Source organism: Oncorhynchus mykiss, chromosome 8, assembly GCF_057628025.1.
Source record: "Oncorhynchus mykiss isolate SJ-2025 chromosome 8, ASM5762802v1, whole genome shotgun sequence".
NCBI classification, from domain to species: Eukaryota; Metazoa; Chordata; class Actinopteri; order Salmoniformes; family Salmonidae; genus Oncorhynchus; species Oncorhynchus mykiss.
In genome coordinates, this window is record NC_143029.1 from 18,969,876 (window position 1) to 18,995,675 (window position 25,800).

At 44.2% G+C, this 25,800-nt stretch overlaps 1 protein-coding gene across 5 annotated transcripts in view; it reads left to right on the plus strand.

Moving 5' to 3' along the window:
* Positions 1-25,800, plus strand: part of LOC110529523 (tyrosine-protein kinase Fyn) — a 74,251-nt gene that overhangs the window by 42,659 nt on the left and 5,792 nt on the right. Inside the window, exons 3-10 of one of the 5 annotated variants that reach the window (XM_090242735.1) lie at positions 10,484-10,749; positions 13,425-13,521; positions 17,586-17,684; positions 18,767-18,870; positions 19,651-19,800; positions 23,171-23,335; positions 23,706-23,861; positions 25,435-25,614. In XM_090242735.1, the coding sequence (XP_090098861.1) occupies positions 10,494-10,749; positions 13,425-13,521; positions 17,586-17,684; positions 18,767-18,870; positions 19,651-19,800; positions 23,171-23,335; positions 23,706-23,861; positions 25,435-25,614 (1,207 nt within the window). In that variant the 5' untranslated portion in view covers positions 10,484-10,493. Of the gene's footprint in view, positions 1-3,853; positions 4,045-10,483; positions 10,750-13,424; positions 13,522-17,585; positions 17,685-18,766; positions 18,871-19,650; positions 19,801-23,170; positions 23,336-23,705; positions 23,862-25,434; positions 25,615-25,800 lie in introns of all 5 variants that reach the window. The other 4 variants (XM_090242732.1, XM_090242734.1, XM_090242731.1 and 1 more) reach the window with 4 other exon arrangements.

Consider the following 25,800-nt stretch of genomic DNA (forward strand, 5'->3'; position numbering starts at 1 on the left):
AAATCTTGCTGCTGTGATGGCACACTGTGGAATTTCACCCAGTAGATATGGGAGTTTATCAAAATTGGATTTGTTTTCGAATTCTTTGTGCATCTGTGTAATCTGAGGGAAATATGTATCTCTAATATGGTCATACATTGGGCAGGAGGTTAGGAAGTGCAGCTCAGTTTCCACCTCATTTTATGGGCAGTGAGCACACACTGTCTTCTCTTGAGAGCCATGTCTGCCTACGGCGGCCTTTCTCAATAGCAAGGCTATGCTCACTGAGTCTGTACATAGTCAAAGCTTTCCTTAATTTTGGGTCAGTCACAGTGGTCAGGTATTCTGCCGCTGTGTACTCTCTGTTTAGGGCCAAATAGCATTCTAGTTTGCTCTGTTTTTTTGTTAATTCTTTCCAATGTGTCAAGTAATTATCTTTTTGTTTTCTCATGATTTGGTTGGGTCTAATTGTGCTGCTGTCCTGGGGCTCTGTAGGGTGTGTTTGTGTTTGTGAACAGAGCTTCAGGTCCAGCTTGCTTATGGGACTCTTCTCCAGGTTCATCTCTCTGTAGGTGATGGCTTTGTTATGGAAGGTATGGGAATCGCTTCCTTTTTGGTGGTTATAGAATTTAACGTCTCTTTTCTGGAATTTGATAATTAGTGGGTATCGGCCTAATTCTGCTCTGCATGCATTATTTGGTGTTCTACTTTGTACACAAAGGATATTTTTGCAGAATTCTGCGTGCAGAGTCTCAATTTGGTGTTTGTCCCATTTTGTGAAGTCTTGGTTGGTGAGCGGACCCCAGACCTCACAACCATAAAGGGCAATGGGCTCTATGACTGATTCAAGTATTTTTAGCCAAATCCTAATTGGTATGTTGAAATTGATGTTCCCTTTGATGGCGTAGAAGGCCCTTCTTACCTGTGGTGCTGATGTTTCGGCCAAGGTAAGTATCATTTTTTGTGTGCTCTAGGGCAACGGTGTCTAGGTGGAATTTGTATTTATGGCCCTGGCAACTGGACCTTTTTTGGAACACCATTATTTATGTCTTACCTAGATTAACTGTCAGGACCCAAGTCTGACAGAATCTGTGCAGAAGATCTAGGTGCTGCTGTAGGCCCTCCTTGGTTGGGGACAGAAGCACCAGATCATCTGCAAACAGTAGACATTTGACTTCAGAGTCTAGTAGGGTGAGGCCGGGTGCTGCAGACTGTTCTAGTGCCCTTGCCAAGTCATTGATACTGTATATACAGTGCCTTGCGAAAGTATTCGGCCCCCTTGAACTTTGCGACCTTTTGCCACATTTCAGGCTTCAAACATAAAGATATAAAACTGTATTTTTTTGTGAAGAATCAACAACAAGTGGGACACAATCATGAAGTGGAACAACATTTATTGGATATTTCAAACTTTTTTAACAAATCAAAAACTGAAAAATTGGGCGTGCAAAATTATTCAGCCCCTTTACTTTCAGTGCAGCAAACTCTCTCCAGAAGTTCAGTGAGGATCTCTGAAGGATCCAATGTTGACCTAAATGACTAATGATGATGAATACAATCCACCTGCGTGTAATCAAGTCTCCGTATAAATGCACCTGCACTGTGATAGTCTCAGAGGTCCGTTAAAAGCGCAGAGAGCATCATGAAGAACAAGGAACACACCAGGCAGGTCCGAGATACTGTTGTGAAGAAGTTTAAAGCCGGATTTGGATACAAAAAGATTTCCCAAGCTTTAAACATTGCAAGGAGCACTGCAAGCGATAATATTGAAATGGAAGGAGTATCAGACCACTGCAAATCTACCAAGACCTGGCCGTCCCTAACTTTCAGCTCATACAAGGAGAAGACTGATCAGAGATGCAGCCAAGAGGCCCATGATCACTCTGGATGAACTGCAGAGATCTACAGCTGAGGTGGGAGACTCTGTCCATAGGACAACAATCAGTCGTATATTGCACAAATCTGGCCTTTATGGAAGAGTGGCAAGAAGAAAGCCATTTCTTAAAGATATCCATAAAAAGTGTTGTTTAAAGTTTGCCACAAGCCACCTGGGAGACACACCAAACATGTGGAAGAAGGTGCTCTGGTCAGATGAAACCAAAATTGAACTTCTTGGCAACAATGCAAAACGTTATGTTTGGCATAAAAGCAACACAGCTGAACACACCATCCCCACTGTCAAACATGGTGGTGGCAGCATCATGGTTTGGGCCTGCTTTTCTTCAGCAGGGACAGGGAAGATGGTTAAAATTGATGGGAAGATGGATGGAGCCAAATACAGGACCATTCTGGAAGAAAACCTGATGGAGTCTGCAAAAGACCTGAGACTGGGATGGAGATTTGTCTTCCAACAAGACAATGATCCAAAACATAAAGCAAAATCTACAATGGAATGGTTCAAAAATAAACATATCCAGGTGTTAGAATGGCCAAGTCAAAGTCCAGACCTGAATCCAATCGAGAATCTGTGGAAAGAACTGAAAACTGCTGTTCACAAATGCTCTCCATCCAACCTCACTGAGCTCGAGCTGTTTTGCAAGGAGGAATGGGAAAAAATGTCAGTCTCTCGATGTGCAAAACTGATAGAGACATACCCCAAGCGACTTACAGCTGTAATCGCAGCAAAAGGTGGCGCTACAAAGTATTAACTTAAGGGGGCTGAATAATTTTGCACGCCCAATTTTTCAGTTTTTGATTTGTTAAAAAAGTTTGAAATGTCCAATAAATGTTGTTCCACTTCATGATTGTGCCCCACTTGTTGTTGATTCTTCACAAAAAAATACAGTTTTATATCTTTATGTTTGAAGCCTGAAATGTGGCAAAAGGTCGCAAAGTTCAAGGGGGCCGAATACTTTCACAAGGCACTGTATATTGAAGAGGGTGGAGCTCAAGCTGCATCCCTGTCTCACCCCCCGACCCTGAGGAAGAAATTGGTGTATTTTGCCACAGACTAGTACATGTTCCTGGGTCTGGAAATTATTGTTCTCTCCCTCTAGGATGGAGAAGCCGTCTTCATTAAAGTATGGGGATTTTAGTGGGGGGATATAGGTAGCACACAGGAGGACATTTTTCTTTGTTGAGAGCATTTACTTATTTAGGGTTGGACCATTAGGTGTGAGCAGAGCATGCTGTGCATCTGGTGCATGCCTCTTAGGTCGCAGGATGGGGCTTGGGTGGGTGTATTAGTGGGCTTCTCTATTCATCTGTCCCTCTCTTAGACAGGCATTGTCCTCCTCCCCTCCGTATCCTCTCGCCCCACTTAATCATCTTCTATCTCATTATCTCTGTAGACCTGATGCTCTCTCTCTCTGTCTGGAGGTTTGTTTTAACATTCACTCTGATGAAGGGCATGACGCAGAGGCAGAGTAATATTTTACACGCACAGAACTGAAGTGAGAGAACAAAACCAAACATCTTGATCCTTTGTCTGGCTCTGCAGGGGCGAGAGAGAGACATGACTGGCTTCATGGGCCACGTCATTGACCTGGCTTGACTTTGAGACACACATTAATGACTAGGTCATTGAGATGAGCTCACCCAAATATCTACAGACCCACAAATATACATAGGAGTGTACAAAACATTAAGAGCACTGCTCTTTCCATGACATACACTGACCAGGTGAATCCAGGTGAAAGCTATGATCCCTTATTGATGTCATCTGAATTTGTGTAGATGAAAGGGGTGAGACAGGTTAAAGAAGGATTTTAACCCTTAAGACATTTGAGACATGGATTGTGTATGTGTGCCGTTCTGAGGGTGAATCGGCAAGACAAAATATTTAAGTGCCTTTGAACAGGATATGGTAGTAGGTGCCAGGCGCACCGGTTTGTGTGAAGTACTGCAACTCTGCTTGGTGTTTCACGCTCAACAGTTTCCTGCGTGTATCAAGAATGATCCACCACCCAAAGAACATCCAGCCAACTTGACACAACTATGGGAAGCATTGGAGTCAACATGGCCCATCATCCCTGTGGAACGCTTTCGACACCTTGTAGAGTCCTTGCCCCAGCGAATTGAGACTGTTCTGAGGGCAGAAGGGGGCTGCAACTGAATATTAGGAAGGTAATTCTTAATGTTTTGTACACTCAGTGTATGTCCTGTATAAGCTTCCATTTTCTTTCCCTCTCCTCCTCCCTACTCTCTGCTCAGAGATGATGGCTTCATGTAAAGCCTGAGGTGTTCTGTCCAGACAGAGGGTGTCCCAACATTGTCCAGACCATCCGTGTAAAGAGTGGTGATAAAAGGCTCTCCCCCCCAGGGCATAATGTGACAGTGTATACTAGTGATTCACCCTTCCCACCTCATCACCCCCTATGAAATATACATGCTTCCATCCAGGGCGTTTGGTCCCTCTGCAGCTCTCTTGCGGCTAGCCCGACAGACTCTGAGGCATGCCAACCTTGAGTTTCCACAACCACTCCATTAATATTTGACCTGGATCTGTGGATGGATCTGGTTTTATCCCCTATCTCCTCTCCTCTTTGTTGAGAGACAGATTACACAACATATGGTAAAAGTTGACACCTCTTTAACTTGTTTTAATCAATTGTCATCCCTTCTGCTTTTTATTTAATTTAAAGCAGCCTTAGATCCTTCAACGTTTTAGATCTTTCAATTAAATACATTAATGAATTTGGTCCTACTAGATCCTATATGAATGGCCTTTACTTTAACTAGCTTCTGTTCATGTTCTGCTTTATAATTGGTTTTCCATGAAGGACCATTGATCTGATTGGTTGAGCCAATCTGATGAGAAGAAAAGTGATACGGATATGGGGTTCTATATGCAACACTGTGCTGATGGCTATCAGTTGGTTTCTATATGAAACACTGTGCTGATGGCTATCAGTTGGTTTCTATATGAAACACTGTGCTGAAGGCTTTCAGTTGGTTTCTATATGAAACACTGTGCTGATGGCTATCAGTTGATTTCTATATGAAACACTGTGCTGATGGCTATCAGTTGGTTTCTATATGAAACACTGTGCTGATGGCTATCAGTTGGTTTCTATATGAAACACTGTGCTGATGGCTATCAGTTGGTTTCTATATGAAACACTGTGCTGATGGCTATCAGTTGGTTTCTATATGAAACACTGTGCTGATGGCTATCAGTTGGTTTCTATATGAAACACTGTGCTGATGGCTATCAGTTGGTTTCTATATGAAACACTGTGCTGATGGCTATCAGTTGGTTTCTATATGAAACACTGTGCTGATGGCTATCAGTTGGTTTCTATATGAAACACTGTGCTGATGGCTATCAGTTGGTTTCTATATGAAACACTGTGCTGATGGCTATCAGTTGGTTTCTATATGAAACACTGTGCTGATGGCTATCAGTTGGTTTCTATATGAAACACTGTGCTGATGGATATCAGTTGGTTTCTATATGAAACACTGTGCTGATGGCTATCAGTTGGTTTCTATATGAAACACTGTGCTGATGGCTATCAGTTGGTTTCTATATGAAACACTGTGCTGATGGCTATCAGTTGGTTTCTATATGAAACACTGTGCTGATGGCTATCAGTTGGTTTCTATATGAAACACTGTGCTGATGGCTATCAGTTGGTTTCTATATGAAACACTGTGCTGATGGCTATCAGTTGGTTTCTATATGAAACACTGTGCTGATGGCTATCAGTTGGTTTCTATATGAAACACTGTGCTGATGGATATCAGTTGGTTTCTATATGCAACACTGTGCTGATGGCTATCAGTTGGTTTCTATATGAAACACTGTGCTGATGGCTATCAGTTGATTTCTATATGCAACACTGTGCTGATGGCTATCAGTTGGTTTCTATATGAAACACTGTGCTGATGGCTATCAGTTGGTTTCTATATGAAACACTGTGCTGATGGATATCAGTTGGTTTCTATATGAAACACTGTGCTGATGGCTATCAGTTGGTTTCTATATGAAACACTGTGCTGATGGCTATCAGTTGGTTTCTATATGAAACACTGTGCTGATGGCTATCAGTTGGTTTCTATATGAAACACTGTGCTGATGGCTATCAGTTGGTTTCTATATGAAACACTGTGCTGATGGATATCAGTTGGTTTCTATATGAAACACTGTGCTGATGGCTATCAGTTGGTTTCTATATGAAACACTGTGCTGATGGCTATCAGTTGGTTTCTATATGAAACACTGTGCTGAAGGCTTTCAGTTGGTTTCTATATGAAACACTGTGCTGATGGCTATCAGTTGATTTCTATATGCAACACTGTGCTGATGGCTATCAGTCTGTTCCTATATGAAACACTGTGCTGATGGCTATCAGTTGGTTTCTATATGAAACACTGTGCTGATGGATATCAGTTGGTTTCTATATGAAACACTGTGCTGATGGCTATCAGTTGGTTTCTATATGAAACACTGTGCTGATGGATATCAGTTGGTTTCTATATGAAACACTGTGCTGATGGCTATCAGTTGGTTTCAGGCTGTTATTCTGCAGCAGAGGAAGGGGAGGAGAGAAGGAGTTAACAACAATACAAGCGCCTATGGCTAGCAGGTGTTTTCTGTTTTCTCAACAGGAGGGAAGGGGGCAAAGAAAGAGATGAAAGAGGTTGGGTTCAAACTAAGGGAGCAGTGATGCTAAGCTCAGTCCCTAGCCTGTGTTGAGGGGTCCGCAGTGAGCAGGATTCGTACTGGGCTGAGGCTCTGTTGTGGCTGTCTGTTTGTCTCCTGCTGTGAGGGCGGTCTCATAGCTGCCTACTGAACGGTAGAATAACAACACTGTGAGTGGTCTTGCAGTACTCCGTGATAGGGTTGTAGCTGACTACACACTGCTGTGTGTGTGTGTGTGTGTGTGTGTGTGTGTGTGTGTGTGTGTGTGTGTGTGTGTGTGTGTGTGTGTGTGTGTGTGTGTGTGTGTGTGTGTGTGTGTGTGTGTGTGTGTGTGTGTGTGTGTGTGTGTGTGTGTGTGTGTGTGTGTGTGTGTGTGTGTATGGCGTGCTTGCCATGCTCAACATCTCCAGTCATCTACACAGCAACAACCTGTTCCATTTGGCTCCTTTGGAATCACCTTTAGTACTGTGCTGTTACCAGAGGCAGCTTTGACTGTATTCAGTTAACAACATCCTGCTTCCACAGATTACTCTGACATTTACCACAACACAAGCCAAGCCCTCTGACCGGATAACAGAGATCAATACAAATGTCGATGTCTAGAAGCCAATCCAATCTCTCTCTGCTGCCCAGCGGCTATGTTATGAGATAGATTATCAAGCAACTTTGAGCATTTTAAGTGATGCTACAAGTTGAAGACGATTAGAGATGCTGTGGAATCCACCACTGACCGTTACAGTTATCTGATTTTTGGCTCTCTTCCTGTCTAGGGCTTGTTGTGGTGTATTACAGTGTTAGCCCACTGAGTCATAGTAGCATTCGCACGTCGTTTTGCGGAGCCAGGGATTCATTGGTTGCCAGGTCACGGTCAGAGGCCAAATACTAGCCACTGTCTGATATGTTATTTATTATATGAGACTGGATAATGTCACAGAGATTCCTTTTTATCTGATCACTGTATCTGTGTGGATTTAGCCTTAATCTACAACTTTAAACCAATATGTGTATTGCTCAGTTGTTTAAACTTTAATGGATTGGGAATCCTGATGCTCTTTCTCTCTCTCTCTCTCTCTCTCTCTCTCTCTCTCTCTCTCTCTCTCTCTCTATTTATCCTTTCTCTCTCTCTCTCTCTCTCTCTCTCTCTCTCTCTCTCTCTCTCTCTCTCTCTCTCGATTTGCCATGCATGCGACCGTCAGTCAGTGATGATGTGGGAAGCAGGTTCTGGACCTTGACCATGCTCAATGGGTGGCCATTGTGTGTCAGCTGTGCTGATTGATGGAAGGGAGGAGGGCTTCCTATAATTTGGGCCTTGTTTTTTCCCTCTGGCCAAAGGGAAGCATACTGGACCACATTCTTTCTCCCATGTGTCTTCAGTGACTGCAGACTGCACTTCCTTCTTCTATCAGAAGAGATGGAATAGACACAACACACCAGGCCAGGAGGCTTGGAAAGAGGGAAAGAGAGATCAGCGAGAGGGAAGAGGGAGAGAGAGAGAGGAGATAAAAATAAGGATAGAGAGAGAGACAGACAGAGACCGACAGTGCAAGGGAAACAGGGCTCTTATTGAAATTAGAGGTTGACCGATTATGATTTTACGACACCGATACCGATTATTGGAGGACCAAAAAAAGCCGATACCGATTAATCAGACAATTTTTTACATGTATTTGTAATGATGACAATTACAACAATAGTGAATGAACACTTATTTTAACTTAATATAATACATCAATAAAATCAATTTAGCCTCAAATAAATAATGAAACATGTTGAATTTGGTTTAAATAATGCAAAAACAAAGTGTTGGAGAAGAAAGTAAAAGTGCAATATGTGCCATGTAAGAAAGCTAACGTTTCAGTTCCTTGCTCAGAACATGAGAACATATGAAAGCTGGTGGTTCCTTTTATCATGACTCTTCAATATTCCCAGCTAAGAAATTTTAGGTTGTAGTTATTATAGGAATTATAGGACTATTTCTCTCTATACCATTTGTAATAATACACAGAAATGTGAGCCTTAGGTCATTAATATGGACGAATCCGGAAACTATCATCTTGAAAACAAGACGTTTATTCTTTCAGTAAAATACGGAAATGTTCCGTATTTTATCTAACGGGTGGCATCCATCAGTCTAAATATTCCTGTTACATTGCACAACCTTCAATGTTATGTCATAATTACTTAAAATTCTGGCAAATTAGGCGGCCCAAACTGTTGCCTATACCCTGACTCTGCGTGCAATGAATGCAAGAGAAGTGACATAATTTCACCTGGTTAATGTTGCCTGCTAACCTGGATTTATTTTAGCTAAATATGCAGGTTTAAAAATATATACTTCTGTGTATTGATTTTAAGAAAGGCATTGGTATTTAGGTTAGGTACACATTGGAGCAACGACAGTCCTTTTTCACGAATGCGCACTGCATCGATTATATGCAACGCAGGACACGCTAGATAAACTAGTAATATCATCAACCATGTGTAGTTATAACTAGTGATTATGATTGATTAAGTTTAATGCTAGCTAGCAACTTACCTTGGCTTCTTACTGCATTCGCGTAACAGGCGGGCTCCTCGTGAGGCAGGTGGTTAGAGCGTTGGACTAGTTAACTGTAAGGTTGCAAGATTGAATCCCCAAGCTGACAAGGTACAAATCTGTCGTTCTGCCCCTGAACGAGACAGTTAACCCACCGTTCCTAGGCCGTCGTTGAAAATAAGAATGTTCTTAACTGACTTGCCTAGTTAAATAAAGGTGTAAAATAAAAAAATAAAAAAATAACGAAATTACCGATTTCCGATTGTTATGAAAACTTGAAATCGGCCCTAATTAATCGGCCAACCCGATTAATCGGTCGACCTATAATTGAAATCCTGAATATTTTCAAATGACACGTTTGAGGGCAGTCGTGGCTGAGGACTAGATAGCTGAGGACTAGATCAGCAGTCTGTCTCCAAGGGAACACTGCAATTTACAGTCTGTTTGTCTGTTCTGGTCTACACAGACAGTGTTATTTTCATGTTTATTTTGTAGGCTGGTAATGAGATCACATCAATGGTCACAGGGTGAATAATTCTGTCCTGTGGTAATCTTCCCCAGCACTTGCTAGTTGATAAACTTTATACGCTTTAATTTTGTGCCAATACCATCACAGCCAAGGCATAAACAGTCTCTACAGAAGGTATTTGAACATGTTTTCTTGTCTGTAGGTGTGTTTACATACCAGTATTTGAAGACCTAGGTTATACCATAAAAGGAGACTATACTTGGTTTAGTAATAGTGTCGGAAGAAACATAGAGATGTCCTACTGGAAATATGTCCTGTCTCCTTATTAACAGACAGAAGCAACATCCACACTCCCCCCACCTCCCACCCATAGGACCGGCCAGTCGATGCTGGCAGTGATGTTATCATGGAATAATGGATGAGTGAATACCCCTATGACCGATCCTCCATGGGTCCCCTTCTCCCCGACTAGCTCTCCTTCCCCAACACGAGTGTATATCTGAGTGTATTTTTTTTCCCCTGGCCGTGAAAGAGACACAGTGTTTGTGTGAGTCATCCAGAGCTCTGCTGTGTGTGTATGCGTGCGTGTGTGTGTGTGTGTGTGCGCGCGTGCGTTTGTGTGTGTGTGCGCGTGTGTGTGCGCGTGTGTGTGTCAGGCTATAAACCTCCTAGTGCTCCTTGAGAGACAGCATTTCTCTAATGAGACAAGGACATGTCATCTGAGGAGAGAGGAGAGCAAACCAAGAACAATGTTAAAGTACACCTCTATTCCATGTATTGTGGCTTGTCATCAGCCCTGTAACCTTCCTTTTCCTTTTCAGACTAGATGTTCTATTGATTTACAAGCAAGTTGATAATCCCTCTTCTTCTTCTCTGTGTTTCTCTCTGTTTCTCTGTGTTTCTCTCTGTGTAGAATATAGATAATGGGCTGTGTACAATGCAAGGATAAAGAAGCAACGAAACTCACAGACGACCGAGACACCAGCATCTCCCAGAGTGCCACAGGCTTCCGCTATGGCGCCGATCCCACGCCGCAGCACCAGCACTATCCCAGCTTCGGGGTCACCGCCATCCCCAACTTCAACAACTTCCAGGCGCCTGTCGGCCAGGGGATGACCGTCTTCGGAGGGGTCAACACCTCCTCCCACACCGGGACCCTACGCACCCGTGGCGGAACAGGTAGGGGTGTCCATACGTTCCCCTTTAGCCCCTCTCCTGACTTCCCTGGACCCGCTTCACCTCACAGCCCAGTCCCGGCCCCTCGGCCCTGTGTTTGAACGTCCGGCCGGCGCTTGCACAGCCCTTTGTAGGGTGGGTTCATTGTTTACATAGAGAATATTCCCAGTCAGGATATCCTTTATGTTTCACTGAGCCTCTGCTGCTACAAGAGGAGCCACAGCGTTTCCACTTAATTAACACAGCTTCCATCAAGTGTGGATTATTTCTGTCCCAAAATGATCCAAATCCACTGTCAGTTGCAGGGGACAAGGGGGTTTAACTTTGGTACAAACTGTCTCTCTCTCTCTCTCTCTCTCTCTCTCTCTATATCTCTCTCTCTCTCTCTCTCTCTCTCTCTCTCTCTCTCTCTCTCTAAACCACTTTCATGACAAAATAGTGGTACTGCCTTGTCTGTCTAACAGGCAGGCACCATTTTGCATTTCAGGCTCATAGATGAGGTGCTGTTTGTGACATTCTATCGGGAATCATTTGATCTGTTTGCACTTAGTCAACAGTCTGAACAGAAATTCACAGCTAGTACTGTATGTACCGTGACCTTAAATTACTGAATTGAATGGGCCTCACTCACATGCCAATCCTCAGATTACTGTAGTAAATATATAATAAATAATAAACCATGCATAATCAAAGCCTGGTTGTTGTATTCTGGCTTGCTAGGGGTTTCTTGTAAGTGGAGGAGATGTGGAGGCATTTCTTCAGAAGTCATGCAGTCTGTTAGTATCTTGTGACAGGTAGATGTATCAGAGGTGTGGCATGCAAAATCCCCCTGTGTGCATCCTCTCTCTCTCTCTCTCTCTCTCTCTCTCTCTCTCTCTCTCTCTCTTTCTCTTTCTCTCTCTCTCTCTCTTTCTCTCTCTCTCTCTCTCTCTCTCTCTCTCTCTCTCTCTCTCTCTCTCTCTCTCTCTCTCTCTCTCTCTCTCTCTCTCTCTATTACTCTCTCCCTCTTACTCTCTCCCTCTTACTCTCTCTCTGTTCTGTGTCATGTGAAAGGCAGCAGCTTGTTCGCTTCTCACTGCTACTATCCCCAAGGGCCTTGCTCTTAAAGCACAGACTATTCATTTCCACCGTACACTCAACACTGTCCCAACACTCAAAAGACTGTCTAGGCTTCCACCACCACCATATTGCTGTGGTGCATCAAGTCCTTTCAGATCAGGGAAAGGAGATGAATAAAGAAAGCTCTTTAGACTTGTGGAGACTTATGCTGAGAGATTCAGCAGACTGCCTGGGTAGATGGAGCAGGCTCAGCCCCTCTCTCTTTGGACTCCCTCTCAGCCTGTCTCCCTGTTCTCTCTCTCAGCCTGTCTCCCTGGACTCTCTCTCTCACTCAGCCTGTCTCCCTGTTCTCTCTCTCAGCCTGTCTCCCTGGACTCTCTCTCTCACTCAGCCTGTGTCCCTGGACTCACTCAGCCTGTCTCCCTGTTCTCTCTCTCAGCCTGTCTCCCTGGACTCTCACTCAGCCTGTCTCCCTGGACTCTCTCTCAGTCTGACTCCCTGGACCCTCTCTCAGCCTCTTTCCCTGGACCCTCTTTCAGCCAGTCTCCCTAGATCCTCTCTCATCCTGTCTCCCTAGATCCTCTCTCAGCCTGTCTCCCTAGATTCTCTCTCAGCCTGTCTCCCTGGACACTCTCAGCCTGTCTCCCTAGATCCTCTCTCAGCCTTTCTCCCTGGACACTCTCAGCCTGTCTCCCTAGATCCTCTCTCAGCTTGTCTCCTTGGACACTCTCAGCCTGTCTCCCTAGATCCTCTCTCAGCCTGTCTCCCTGGACACTCTCAGCCTGTCTCCCTAGATCCTCTCTCAGCTTGTCTCCTTGGACACTCTCAGCCTGTCTCCCTAGATCCTCTCTCAGCCTGTCTCCCTGGACACTCTCAGCCTGTCTCCCTAGATCCTCTCTCAGCTTGTCTCCTTTGACACTCTCAGCCTGTCTCCCTAGATCCTCTCTCAGCCTGTCTCCCTGGACACTCTCAGCCTGTCTCCCTAGATCCTCTCTCAGCCTGTCTCCCTAGATCCTCTCTCAGCTTCTCCTTGGACACTCTCAGCCTGTCTCCCTAGATTATCTCTCAGCTTGTCTCCCTAGATCCTCTCTCAGCTTGTCTCCTTTGACACTCTCAGCCTGTCTCCCTAGATTCTCTCTCAGCCTGTCTCCCTAGATCCTCTCTCAGCTTGTCTCCTTGGACACTCTCAGCCTGTCTCCCTAGATTCTATCTCAGCTTGTCTCCTTGGACACTCTCAGCCTGTCTCCCTAGATCCTCTCTCAGCTTGTCTCCTTGGACTGTCTCCTGCTGAAAGATTGTATGAAGGACCTTTTCCATTCATAATTGCTGCAGTGTTTGTATGCTACCTTTCAGGTGAAAGATGTCCAATACTGTATGAAGGCTTATTTCCAGCTATTTACACTGTCACCAATTTAATGGATGATTTCACATTCAATTCACTACAGCTTAGTATATCCACTGCATCCAGAAATGACTGCAGACTCTAGTATAAAAACTACCGTGCACCCAGCTTCCCTTCCAGGGTCAGTCAGTTCAATGTTAGTCTCTCAGACTCTAAGGTTCATTTGCTGCACTTCCTAATCGCTTGAGTGCTGACGCTGTGTGTTTTCTCTCGGCAGGAGTTACCCTCTTTGTGGCACTTTATGACTATGAGGCGCGGACAGAGGACGACCTCAGCTTCAGGAAAGGGGAGAGGTTTCAGATTATCAACAGCACGTAAGTACAGCCACTTATCACACATCACACCTACTGCACTGACAGTGGGAAAAGGTCTATATTCTAGATGTAAATATCATATTAGAATCACTCAGGTAGCCTGGCTGCCTAGGTTTATCACTTTGACCGGGAAAGGTGTTGGAATGACTGTAAAATAAGTTTTATTTCCATTTTCAAGACATCAGCATTTAAATTGTATGGAACAGGCAGGGGTCTTTAGTTTGAGGTGGGGGATGTGGAATGGTTTTGTGTTGTTCTTCAGTCTGCTTTAGTTTGAGGTGGGGGATGTGGAATGGTTTTGTGTTGTTCTTCAGTCTGCTTTAGTTTGAAATGGGGGATGTGGAATGGTTTTGTGTTGTTCTTCAGTCTGCTTTAGTTTGAGGTGGGGGATGTGGAATGGTTTTGTGTTGTTCTTCAGTCTGCTTTAGTTTGAGGTGGGGGATGTGGAATGGTTTTGTGTTGTTCTTCAGTCTGCTTTAGTTTGAGGTGGGGGATGTGGAATGGTTTTGTGTTGTTCTTCAGTCTGCTTTAGTTTGAGGTGGGGGATGTGGAATGGTTTTGTGTTGTTCTTCAGTCTGCTTTAGTTTGAGGTGGGGGATGTGGAATGGTTTTGTGTTGTTCTTCAGTCTGCTTTAGTTTGAGGTGGGGGATGTGGAATGGTTTTGTGTTGTTCTTCAGTCTGCTTTAGTTTGAGGTGGGGGATGTGGAATGGTTTTGTGTTGTTCTTCAGTCTGCTTTAGTTTGAGGTGGGGGATGTGGAATGGTTTTGTGTTGTTCTTCAGTCTGCTTTAGTTTGAGGTGGGGGATGTGGAATGGTTTTGTGTTGTTCTTCAGTCTGCTTTAGTTTGAGGTGGGGGATGTGGAATGGTTTTGTGTTGTTCTTCAGTCTGCTTTAGTTTGAGGTGGGGGATGTGGAATGGTTTTGTGTTGTTCTTCAGTCTGCTTTAGTTTGAGGTGGGGGATGTGGAATGGTTTTGTGTTGTTCTTCAGTCTGCTTTAGTTTGAGGTGGGGGATGTGGAATGGTTTTGTGTTGTTCTTCAGTCTGCTTTAGTTTGAGGTGGGGGATGTGGAATGGTTTTGTGTTGTTCTTCAGTCTGCTTTAGTTTGAGGTGGGGGATGTGGAATGGTTTTGTGTTGTTCTTCAGTCTGCTTTAGTTTGAGGTGGGGGATGTGGAATGGTTTTGTGTTGTTCTTCAGTCTGCTTTAGTTTGAGGTGGGGGATGTGGAATGGTTTTGTGTTGTTCTTCAGTCTGCTTTAGTTTGAGGTGGGGGATGTGGAATGGTTTTGTGTTGTTCTTCAGTCTGCTTTAGTTTGAGGTGGGGGATGTGGAATGGTTTTGTGTTGTTCTTCAGTCTGCTTTAGTTTGAGGTGGGGGATGTGGAATGGTTTTGTGTTGTTCTTCAGTCTGCTTTAGTTTGAGGTGGGGGATGTGGAATGGTTTTGTGTTGTTCTTCAGTCTGCTTTAGTTTGAGGTGGGGGATGTGGAATGGTTTTGTGTTGTTCTTCAGTCTGCTTTAGTTTGAGGTGGGGGATGTGGAATGGTTTTGTGTTGTTCTTCAGTCTGCTTTAGTCTGGTGTAGACCTTCTCTTTGAACGGTCTGACACAAAGTGCAGCCACTCTGTTACGCCTCTGTCAGCACAACTGTCTCAGACCAGCCCATGAACATGCTGCTCTGAAACCTCATGGATGGGTTTTTCCTTCTCAGCAGGCTTTAGTGACACACTGAAAAATGTCATTTGATATATTCTCTCAGAAGTATGACTGTCTGTGTCTGTTTAGGTTTGTGATTTCCCAGCTCCTCCTCCACTGTCCCCATGTTTATGTTCACCCATGTAGTTTTTCAACCTAAAGCCCAGACAGCACAGGGGATACTCACCAGTCTCCATACCCATCAATACTGCTTTAACAGCTGACATCCTGTCCTTTCTCCCGTGTGGAAGGGCTGCTCCTCATACCCCAGTAGCACACGTTTAACCACCACCACCCACTGCCCACCCATCTAGAGCAAAGGCAGGAAGACATCATCATTAGGACCCTCTCTATGCTATCCTCCCCTCTTCCCCTCCTCCTCTCCTCCCTTCATCTTCTCCTCCTGGCCAGTGGCCAGTCAGAGCTGCAGCCTCAGCCCTCCATCATCCACCCTCCGTCTGCCCACGCCTCCCTCAATTCTAACTTCCCTCCCTGGCAGCATCCAGGCACTGTTCTAGCTTGGCACACTGCCCCCTGATGGAGAGAAGAGTAACTGCACCCATCCCAGGCCCAGTCTCTCCCTCTCAGGCCAAGCTGCCTGGCAAACAGACAGTACATGGTAGATGCCTGTTCAGGCAGGGAATCACGTGAGCAGCCATGGGAATCCTGTGGCTACTGAGCACAGGGTCTGTTGTGTTGTATTATGGTGGCATCTTCTCAATGAATCGCTGAGCTTGGTGAATGCAAACAACACGTTACAGGGAAGCATCCCAAACAATAAGACTCAAGTGTTTATAATGTTTGATTCTGATTGCTTAGAATAGTTTCCTATAACATGATTGCTGTAACAAGAGGACACGTGTATACGTCTTCATCATGCAATTGCACATTTAGCACATTTTTTCACAGTCTGTTTTTGTAAAATTACCTCAGAAATATGCAGGAAATACCACAGATGTTTTGTTTAATGATTACTCTGTCATTAGCAGTGACCACAGGGAAAGAAGTTAGTTGAAGCATAACAGTACTTCTGGAGATGGGAGAAGGCTGGTTCTTTGTTTGTTTACCCATGTTGTTGTTTTCTGTCTTTGCGGCGCAGCCGACTTGGTTTAAAGAGCGTTTGTTTAAGAAGACAGAAGTGGTGAATGGACTGGGGTCCATCCCGTCCCTCTCTGTCTCTCTCTCTCACTCTTTCGCCTGCTCTCTCTGCCTTTCTCGCTCCTCCTTTCCTCCCAGCAGTCCATCATTCCTCTCAGCTGTTGGCGTTAGCGTGTTAGCTTGAACACACTAGCCCTCCAGATGTAACATCCATTGTCCTCTCAGAACAAATTAAACCCGTCATGTTTTTATTCAGGACAAATGAAAGACCGCTACTACGGATGTAGTAGTAGACAGTGGTAGGTGGTTCTGTGTGTGGGGGAGACTATGTTTGAAGGACCAGTGTTTGTGTGTGTGTGTGTGTGTGTGTGTGTGTGTGTGTGTGTGTGCGTGCGTGCGTGCGTGCGTGTGTGCGGGCTAGCAAATAATGGACCACTCCTTAAGGCATCACCTATGTCTCCTGTGCTTTCCATGTGTGTTTTTGATGGTGTTGTGGAGGAGTCAGGGGAAAGGGGAAAACAGGGAGGAGGCTGGGGAGGAGAGGATCAATGAATGAGTGGTGCGGTACTGTGGAATACATTGACAGGAATACAGGGAGATTAAGAATGTAATGCAGTCTGGTGCTGAAAAGAAGAAGGGACTATACTGTGTTTGAGAGACAGCGAGGGATAACAGTTAAGTGTGTCAGGAAGTGGAGATATAAAAAGAAAGATGAAATGAAATGTGCGAGGGAGAGAGGGATGTAAACGAGGCCAGTGTGTTGGGAGGACAGGAGAGTGAGCGTGATGGAGAGACGGTTGTTAGAGGGAGAGAAAGAGGACAGGAGAGAGGCGGTAATGGCTGCATGGGCATGCAAGCTGTGGTCGTTAAGAGCTCTCCCTCCCTCCTTTCAACCCCTGCTTGTATTCAGACAGTGCTGCCAACACATGCTGCCTCCCTACAGTATAGTATTCCATATGAACAAGGCATGAACTGCTACCCAATGTATTTACGTCAAATGCATTATTGATCACAGTGGTTCATTTGTTATTTCTATAGCCAATCTCCTAATACATAGTGTACATGAAACCATCTGATCCCACATGGGTTCCTTTGGTTAGCAAGGGTTAAACCCTTTAAGCCTCACCCCTACCATGACTGACTAGTATTGCACATGTGTATTGATCAATACTGTAGGGAATGTCATGTAATGATGCTTTTCCTCTGCTCTCTCTCTCTCCATCTATCGCTCTCCCTCCCTTTCTCTGCCCCCCTTCTCTCTCTCTCTCCCTCAGTGAAGGGGACTGGTGGGATGCTCGTTCCCTCACCACCGGTGGAAATGGTTACATCCCCAGTAATTACGTGGCTCCAGTGGACTCCATCCAGGCTGAGGAGTGAGGAGCAATCTGTCATACTGGGTTTCATTGGGACACTTTCTGACAGAGCTGAATACATGGCACACCAGACACCAGGTCACAAAGTGACATTCTCCTGTCACGTCACTCACACACTCACACGCACACGCACACACACATACACACTCTCTGTCTCTCTAACCCTCTCTCTTCTCACTCTCTTTCGCTCTCTCTCCTCTGTTTTCTATCTGAGACAACAGGGAGAGAGGAAGATGTCAGAAGTTTAGACAAGCGCAGATATGCTCTCTATATCTCAGTGCCTGAAGTTAACAGTCAAGACAAGGCTCTGAGGAGAAATGTAAACATACTGGGATTTGTACAGTATGTCTCTGCAGAGCTGGCACTTTCACCGGCTCATTAAAAACACTTTTATTAGACACTATAAAAGAGAGGAGAGTTGTGTGAATTGTTAAATGCTGTGTTTTCAGATATTTGAAATGTCAGAGACAGTGTGAGAGTTTTTCCCGAGTGAGTGAGTGTGTGTGTGTGTGTGTGTGTGTGTGTGTGTGTGTGTGTGTGTGTGTGTGTGTGTGTGTGTGTGTGTGTGTGTGTGTGTGTGTGTGTGTATATATATATATATATATATATATATATATATATACCTTGGTGTCAGACAGTGCTACAGGCCCCTTCCCCCACCTCACTCTCCATCAGACTTCAGCAGACTGGTGAATAATGATGTCATTATTCTATTGGTGCACCACAAGGTACACTATAGCATGATGGACTTAAACAGCCAGGGTTTGTATGGGGGGTGGTTCAATCCACCAACACTGACTTATTACTGTAAATGACATGTCATGCTCCCTCTCTATATGTATTTAGCCAGTGTTCAGCCTCTAGTCTCAGAGACCACGGCCACATGGGGATTTATTGGCAGTGTTGCAGTGAGAGTTTTAACTGGCCCTGTGACTGGTGTCACAATCAACGTGTCTCTGATCGCTGTGTATCAGATGATCATTTTTAAACTCAAATACCCTTTACACACATAGTCTGTACCAAACCAAGATGGATGGTTTATGATTGTGCCTCCCTCACTCGTTGTTACCCACTCTTCATAGCTGGTACTTTGGGAAACTAGGCCGGAAGGATGCAGAGAGGCAGCTGCTGTTCACTGGTAACCCCCGTGGCACCTATCTCATCAGAGAGAGCGAAACTACAAAAGGTAACCACCAACTCATCTAAGTGAAGTACCCAACTGTCATACTTGAGTAAAAGTAAAGATACCTTAATAGAAAATGACTCAAGTAAAAAGGAAAGTCACCCAGTAAAATACTACTTGAGTAAAAGTCTAAAAGTATTTGGTTTTAAGTATACTTAAGTATCAAAAGTAAAAGTATAAATTATTTTAAAGGACTTCTGTTAGGCAATCCAAATAGCACAATTGTCTTGTTTTTTAAAATGTATTTAGGGATAGGGGTAGTCAACGGCACACTCAGACATAATTTACAAATGAAGCATGTGTGTTTAGTGAGTCCGCTGCATCAGAGGCAGTAAGGATGACCAGGGATGTTCTCTTGATAAGTGTGTGAATTGAACCATTTTTCTGTCCTGTTAAGCATTCCAAATGTAACAAGTACTTTTGGGTGTCAGGGAAAATATATGGAGTAAAAAGTACATCATTTTCTTTAGGAATGTAGTGAAGTAAAAGTAAAAATGGTAAAATATATAAATAGTAAAGTAAAATACAGATACCCCAAATGAAGTAGTTACTTTAAAGTATTTTACTTAAGTCCTTTACACCACTGCCTGTATGGTAGGACAGCTGTCTAACAGAATGTTTGATATACTGTTCATTTATCCAACTGAGCAGCTGACTATTCTATAAAATCTAATTCTGTATCTGTTAATACTATCAATCATTTCCCATGACCCTCAGTGCTAATGCATGATGTAAGTGATTGTTTCCCAGTGACACTCTACTCCCCATCTGTGTGTCCTACAGGTGCCTTCTCCCTGTCCATACGAGACTGGGACGACGTGAAGGGGGACCACGTGAAGCATTATAAGATCCGTAAGCTGGACAGCGGTGGTTACTACATCACCACCAGGGCTCAGTTTGAGACCCTACAGCAGCTGGTACAGCACTACTCAGGTGAGAGTCAGAAAAGGTCCAAGTTGCACCATTCATACACCATTCGTTAGACATATATGACTGAAATGCATACGATAGCCATATTGCCTCAAAAATTGCTAGTTTATCATCGGTTTCAGTGCAGGCCTGGAGTTGCAGTAACAGTGAGCTGACCAAAACAGTCAGTTATACCATTCATACACCATTATTAGAATGTTTATTAGACATCTATGAGTGGCGTAGCTATGATGACCTGTTAGAGTTACAGTAATGTACAGTGGAACTCCTCCAGGCAGAGCTGTAGTCATATTGGTGTTATGGTATAGTGGAGACAGGATATGGACGTAGCAGATGATTGGAAAGCCTAAATAGATACAAGAGACTTCTCCTCTGTCTGGTGTCCATTTCCTTGGAGTGATCCAGAAGTGCATTATGTTGACACTGTTCATCTGTAAAATCTAATTTACACTGTTAAGGCCTCTTCAGATTTGAGAAGGGAATAGAGTGCAATTGAAGTGAAATTGAAGTAAGGGCTAGTGGTAAATGTAAAACATAAATGCAAACTTCAAATACTCAGCTTAGCACTTTCTAAACTTTCAGAAAACGGTTGAGGATGCAACAGATAAGTGATTAAATAATTGACGAAGTGACACATTTTGAAATCAATTATTTTACAACTATTGAGACACTTGTGACACTAGCGCCACATTGTTGTTTGAAAAGGGGACCCTGCAAGGGTGAAGTAGCCTACTCGATCGCTCTAGTCTTAGTGTGAGTAACTAGGCCAATTGGTTCACTCTAATAGGCATGTTAGTCCCCGTCGTACAGACCATGTTCTCAGCAGACGCCGAGGACTGTTCAACGCCACTCCATTGATGATGACATACTGCATTCATGAGCACGTGTTGGTGTCAGATGAGACATCTCTCTCTCTCTCTCTCTCTCTCTCTCTCTCTCTCTCGCTCTCTGTCTCTCTCTTTTGCTGTCTTTCTATCCCTCTCTTTCACTCTCTCACTCTCTGACTTTTCCTCACCCAATCTCTCTCACTTTACTCTCTCCCTTTCTCTCTTTATGCATCTCTCTACCTCTATGTATTTGTATATCTCTCTCCATGAGAATGGTGATGTGCTCCAGTTATCACATTGACATATCGATTCTTAGTCCACTGGAAATGAAGCGTATGGATTTTGTGTGTATGTTTGTGTCACAGTGCATTAACCTTGTCTTTCCATGCCCTCTATTGCCACCCCAGGGAGCATATAGTGTGAAGTCCAAACACACCTCTTCAAATGACCTTGACCACTGTTGTTTTCTTCCAGGGCTTGTGCTTCTTCTGTTGCCTTTTGCTTTCTCACGATCTCTCACTTGGGTTTTTATTGAGGTTTAATTTCTATATTGTCAACGCATCTTTCCCACCGCAGCCAAACAGCAATCACATAGGCCAAAACACCACCAGGCCAAACTACACTCTTAGAAACTAAGGTGCTATCTAGTGCCTAAAATGGTTATTCGGCTTTGAACCCTTTGAAGACCCTTTTTTGGTTCCAGGTAGAACCTGTTTGGGTTCCATGAAGAACCCTTTCCACAGAGGGTTCTACATGGAACCCAAAAGGTTTCTACCTGAAACCAAAAACAGTTCTACTTGGAACCAAAAAGGGTTCTCCTATGAGGACAGACGAATAACCATTTTAGGTTCTAGATAGGACCTTAGTTTCTAAGAGTGTCGTTTAAAAAATGAAATCCTTATCTCAGAAATACCACTTTATCTTAATCGCCAACCAGGACAAATAACTGTTTTGATACCTACTGTGTGCATGCAGTGTGTCCAACGCCAGCCTCTCCCATTTGCTGTATTGACATGTTTTATGATAGTGAGACTGAGACATAAAGTACAGTATTGATGCCGGGTCACAGCAACAGGCCCCGATGGGCTTTAATGGCTGCAGCACAGTCAGACAGCACTCCCATTGGAGAGACACAAGCCTTTATCTCCCCTTTACTACCCTGAGCAAACAGCCTGGTCCTTATCTCCGGGGGGGGCCGGGGGCCCTTGCATGTCAGGGGAATCAAAGTGGAGGGACAGCGGCGGAAGCACCATCCACACGCCTCGCTTTCAATCGATGGTGGGCAAACACATCTACTTTCTCTGCGGAAAGAAGTAACGCAAATGTTCATGTCAGGGATGAGATAACGGGTTTTCATCATCACACACTAATAGACATACAGCTACCAGCCACAATGGCTTCTGCTGTCCCTGTCTCAAATCTAGACTACAGTACCCTCCTTTACTCCCTAGTTTGCATGAACATTAAAATGTCCTAGTTGTGGTGCACCGTGTTGTGCATTAACTATGTGGTCTCTATGTGTTTAACCATCATTACAACTAGGATGTTTTAATGTTCATTTGGAGTGATTGACAGGCTGGCTATCTCCAAGCAATTACATTCATTATAATAAAGTGTTGGGAGTCACACATGCCATTAACCAGAGTAGAACCATTAATGTGGCCATCAGCGGGCTGTTGCAGTCATATCTGACCTTTGCTTATCACTTCATTCTAGCTTTGACTAAGAACAACCACTACACAAAACAGGCTGCAACCTAAACAACACTGACCCTTCAATTCATTACTGAATTCCTTACTGAATGCCTTACTGAATTCCTTACTGAATTCCTTACTGAATGCCTTACTGAATTCCTTACTGAATTCCTTGCTGGATTCCTTACTGAAGTTCTTGCTGAATTCCTTACTGAATTCCTTACTGAATTTCTTCCATTCAAAGGAATATAGTGAAGCTGGTAAAAATGTCACTTTCTGTGTGTCATCAACAGAGGCGACAGAATCCTAATGCGGTACTGTACGATACTTAAAGGGGGGGGGGGGGGGGGGGGGGGGTGGAACAGCACTCAGTGTGATTTGATGAACAGTAGCTAAGAGGGCGTTAGACAGATTGAGGCTTGACTTTATGGCCTGGGGACAGACACTGTCTGGGACATTTAGTGGGACAGATTGACTGGCTGCTGTGGTGCTTACCGCTGGATGCACCTGGAACTGTGCTGCTATAAGAGTTCACCTTAACTGACTGCTACTACTTCTTTCTCTCTCTCTCTATCCTCTCTCACTTTATCCTTTCTCTCTCTCTCTCTCTCTATCATCTCTCTCTCTCAATCCTCACTCTCTTTATCCTTTCTCTCTCTCTCTCTCTCCTCTCTTCTCTCTCTCGCTCTCTCTCTCTCTTCAAAGTGCTTTGCTAACTGCTTTCTTTCAACCCCCCTCTCTTCTCTATCTCTCTCTCTCTCTCTCTCTCTCTCTCTGTCTCTGTATGCGTGTGTGTGTGTTGTGGGTATGCGTGTGTGTATGTGTGTGCACGCTCATCATGCCTGTCTGCAGAGCGGGCAGCGGGGCTGTGTTGTCGCTTGGTAGTGCCCTGCCACAAAGGGATGCCCCGCCTCACCGACCTGTCCGTCAAAACCAAAGACGTGTGGGAGATCCCACGAGAGTCACTGCAGCTCATCAAGCGTCTGGGGAATGGGCAGTTTGGGGAGGTCTGGATGGGTACGGGCAGACTCGCCTCCGTAAACATCTGACCACAGGCTACATGAAAGGAGGCCACACTGACTGAGAAAGCAGAGACATCAGACAGAGAACAGATTCAGTCTCCTCACAACTTCTCTTTCTTAGAGAAAAGGGGAACGTCAGAAACGTCTTTACTGTCAAATGAGATCATCATTACTTGGTCTCTCCTAAGGGACACTTTTAGTTTGTGATCCATGTAAAACACGAACAATGATTTCAACAAACTGTCAATGTCTACAAACTCTGCTCTCTCAATTCAATATGGCCGCCTTCCATCTGCCTGTTTGCATGTTCCTCTCCCTGGTAGTTAACTCTGTGTGCCTTGCCTTCCATGTTCCCTCCCCTGTAGAGAGTGCGGATGGTTTGTGCTTTAATTTAACCGGTGTGTGTGTGAACTACACCCCTGATACTGTGGGCCTGACTCACGATTCCTGGGAAATCGCCAGAGACTCACTTGAGTTCGAAGTAAAGCTGGGGGCGGGATGTTTTGCTGAGGTGTGGTGTGGTAAGAACAAAATAGTTCCATCATTTTCTTTTCATTTCTAGTGAGGGGTGTCCGGGAGGAAAATTTGATAACTTATATATAGATTTATTTTCTAAGTATAGAATCACCTGAGGACATTTTCAGTCTCTAAATCACAAAATGAAACTTTTGTGCAGGTGGTTCAGTTTTGTATTGTAATGGTTAATGAAAATGTAAGTTATCGTTCTTTTTTTCAGGATACCCTACATTTTTGCAAATATTATTTTATCATGCTTCATTTGAGGGCTTAAATCAGTAGTCTAAAAGTAACTTTTTAAACATACAATCCTACTATTATTTTAATGTATCTTGTGTAGAACTGGCTAAATGAACTACTTTTGAGTCCAGAGTTTTAGATCAGGGGTGTGTCCTGTTGTAATGTTTGGACATTCTGTTTATGGGTTTGGGGTTTTGGTTGGGGCTAGTCCCGGCTGATAGTCTAGCCCTACACCCTGCTGCCAGTGACACCCGGGATCCCATTACTTCAGAACCCAGCGGGTGACCTCAGCACAGTCCTGCACAGTACCAGGCCCCAAAAAGACTGACGAGGCCCAGCAGTCATAGCTGTGTCACTTATCAACACCGCTCTCCAGGATTTATTCAAATTCTTAAATTAAAATCCCCAAACTCACCGCAGTAGAAAAGCATGTGGATCCCAAATGTCACACACTGATTCGAGGTCTGTCTTGCCTTTAGGTCACAGTTAATATTTTGGCATTATTTACTGTGACAGCCCGCATCCCAAATGGCATCCTATTCCTTATATAGGGCCCTACCTTTGGGCACTGGGCAAAAGTAGTACAGGAATAGGATGCTATTTGGGACGCGGCCACAGAACAAGCTAAATGACCTCGTATGAAGAAGACCCTGATTCCATGGTTCAATGTTTCACAGTGTACTTACTGACACAAAGGCCTGAAGCTGTAGGTACACTATTGTAGAGAACAGTGGCATGCTCACACTGTGCTACAGTACAGTAACTTGCACGACACCAGAGAGGGCATTACTTACAGGGCTTTTGCTTTTGTTAACTATCCTACAACGGATTATCCTTTCCCTTGTTGGTATATTGTGGGGTTTAAAACCTTGTCAGATCTCTCTCATCGCTTTTGAAAGCCATTTGTAATGAAGGGTCACTATAAATGTCATACACATTGATTTGTCCCTCAGGACAACCTTTGTGCGTGTGAATTAAAGGCAAGCAGACGTCATTGTCCATTTCTGAGTTGTGTGCTGTGTTGTTGTATTTCAAAGCAAGACTTGTCTGTTTATTGAGTTTTTAGATATGTACATACTATATTGTACACAGTATTACTTATTGAATTCACAACAAAATGGTCTCAAGTCTTGCTTTGTGACATGATGTACTGTATACATCAATGAACAGTTTTCCAGATCCAGATTGAGCCTAGTCCTGGACTAAGAAGCATGCTCAATGGATAATCTCCACCGAAATAACCTAGTCCAAGACTAGGATTAAACTGTCTAGGAAACTGGCCCCAGAAGTTGTGAGATGTGATGGCTGTACTTCTACTTTGTTATTGGTGGGTAACAGGAACGTGGAACGGCACCACTAAGGTGGCGGTGAAGACGCTGAAGCCGGGCACCATGTCTCCTGAGTCCTTCCTGGAAGAAGCCCAGATCATGAAGAAGCTCCGGCATGACAAGCTGGTGCAGCTCTACGCTGTGGTGTCTGAGGAACCCATCTACATCGTCACTGAGTACATGGGCAAAGGTATTGTCAATCACACACCCATGAATGGACGCATGCACACATAGACAGACACACACACACCCACACACAGTTCATGTTGAAACACACACACACAATACAATACCTTTGTCCACGTACTCTGCGACGATGCTATGGAGAAAACGGACCCTAGAACTCAATATTTCTTTAAAGAATAATCCAACATTG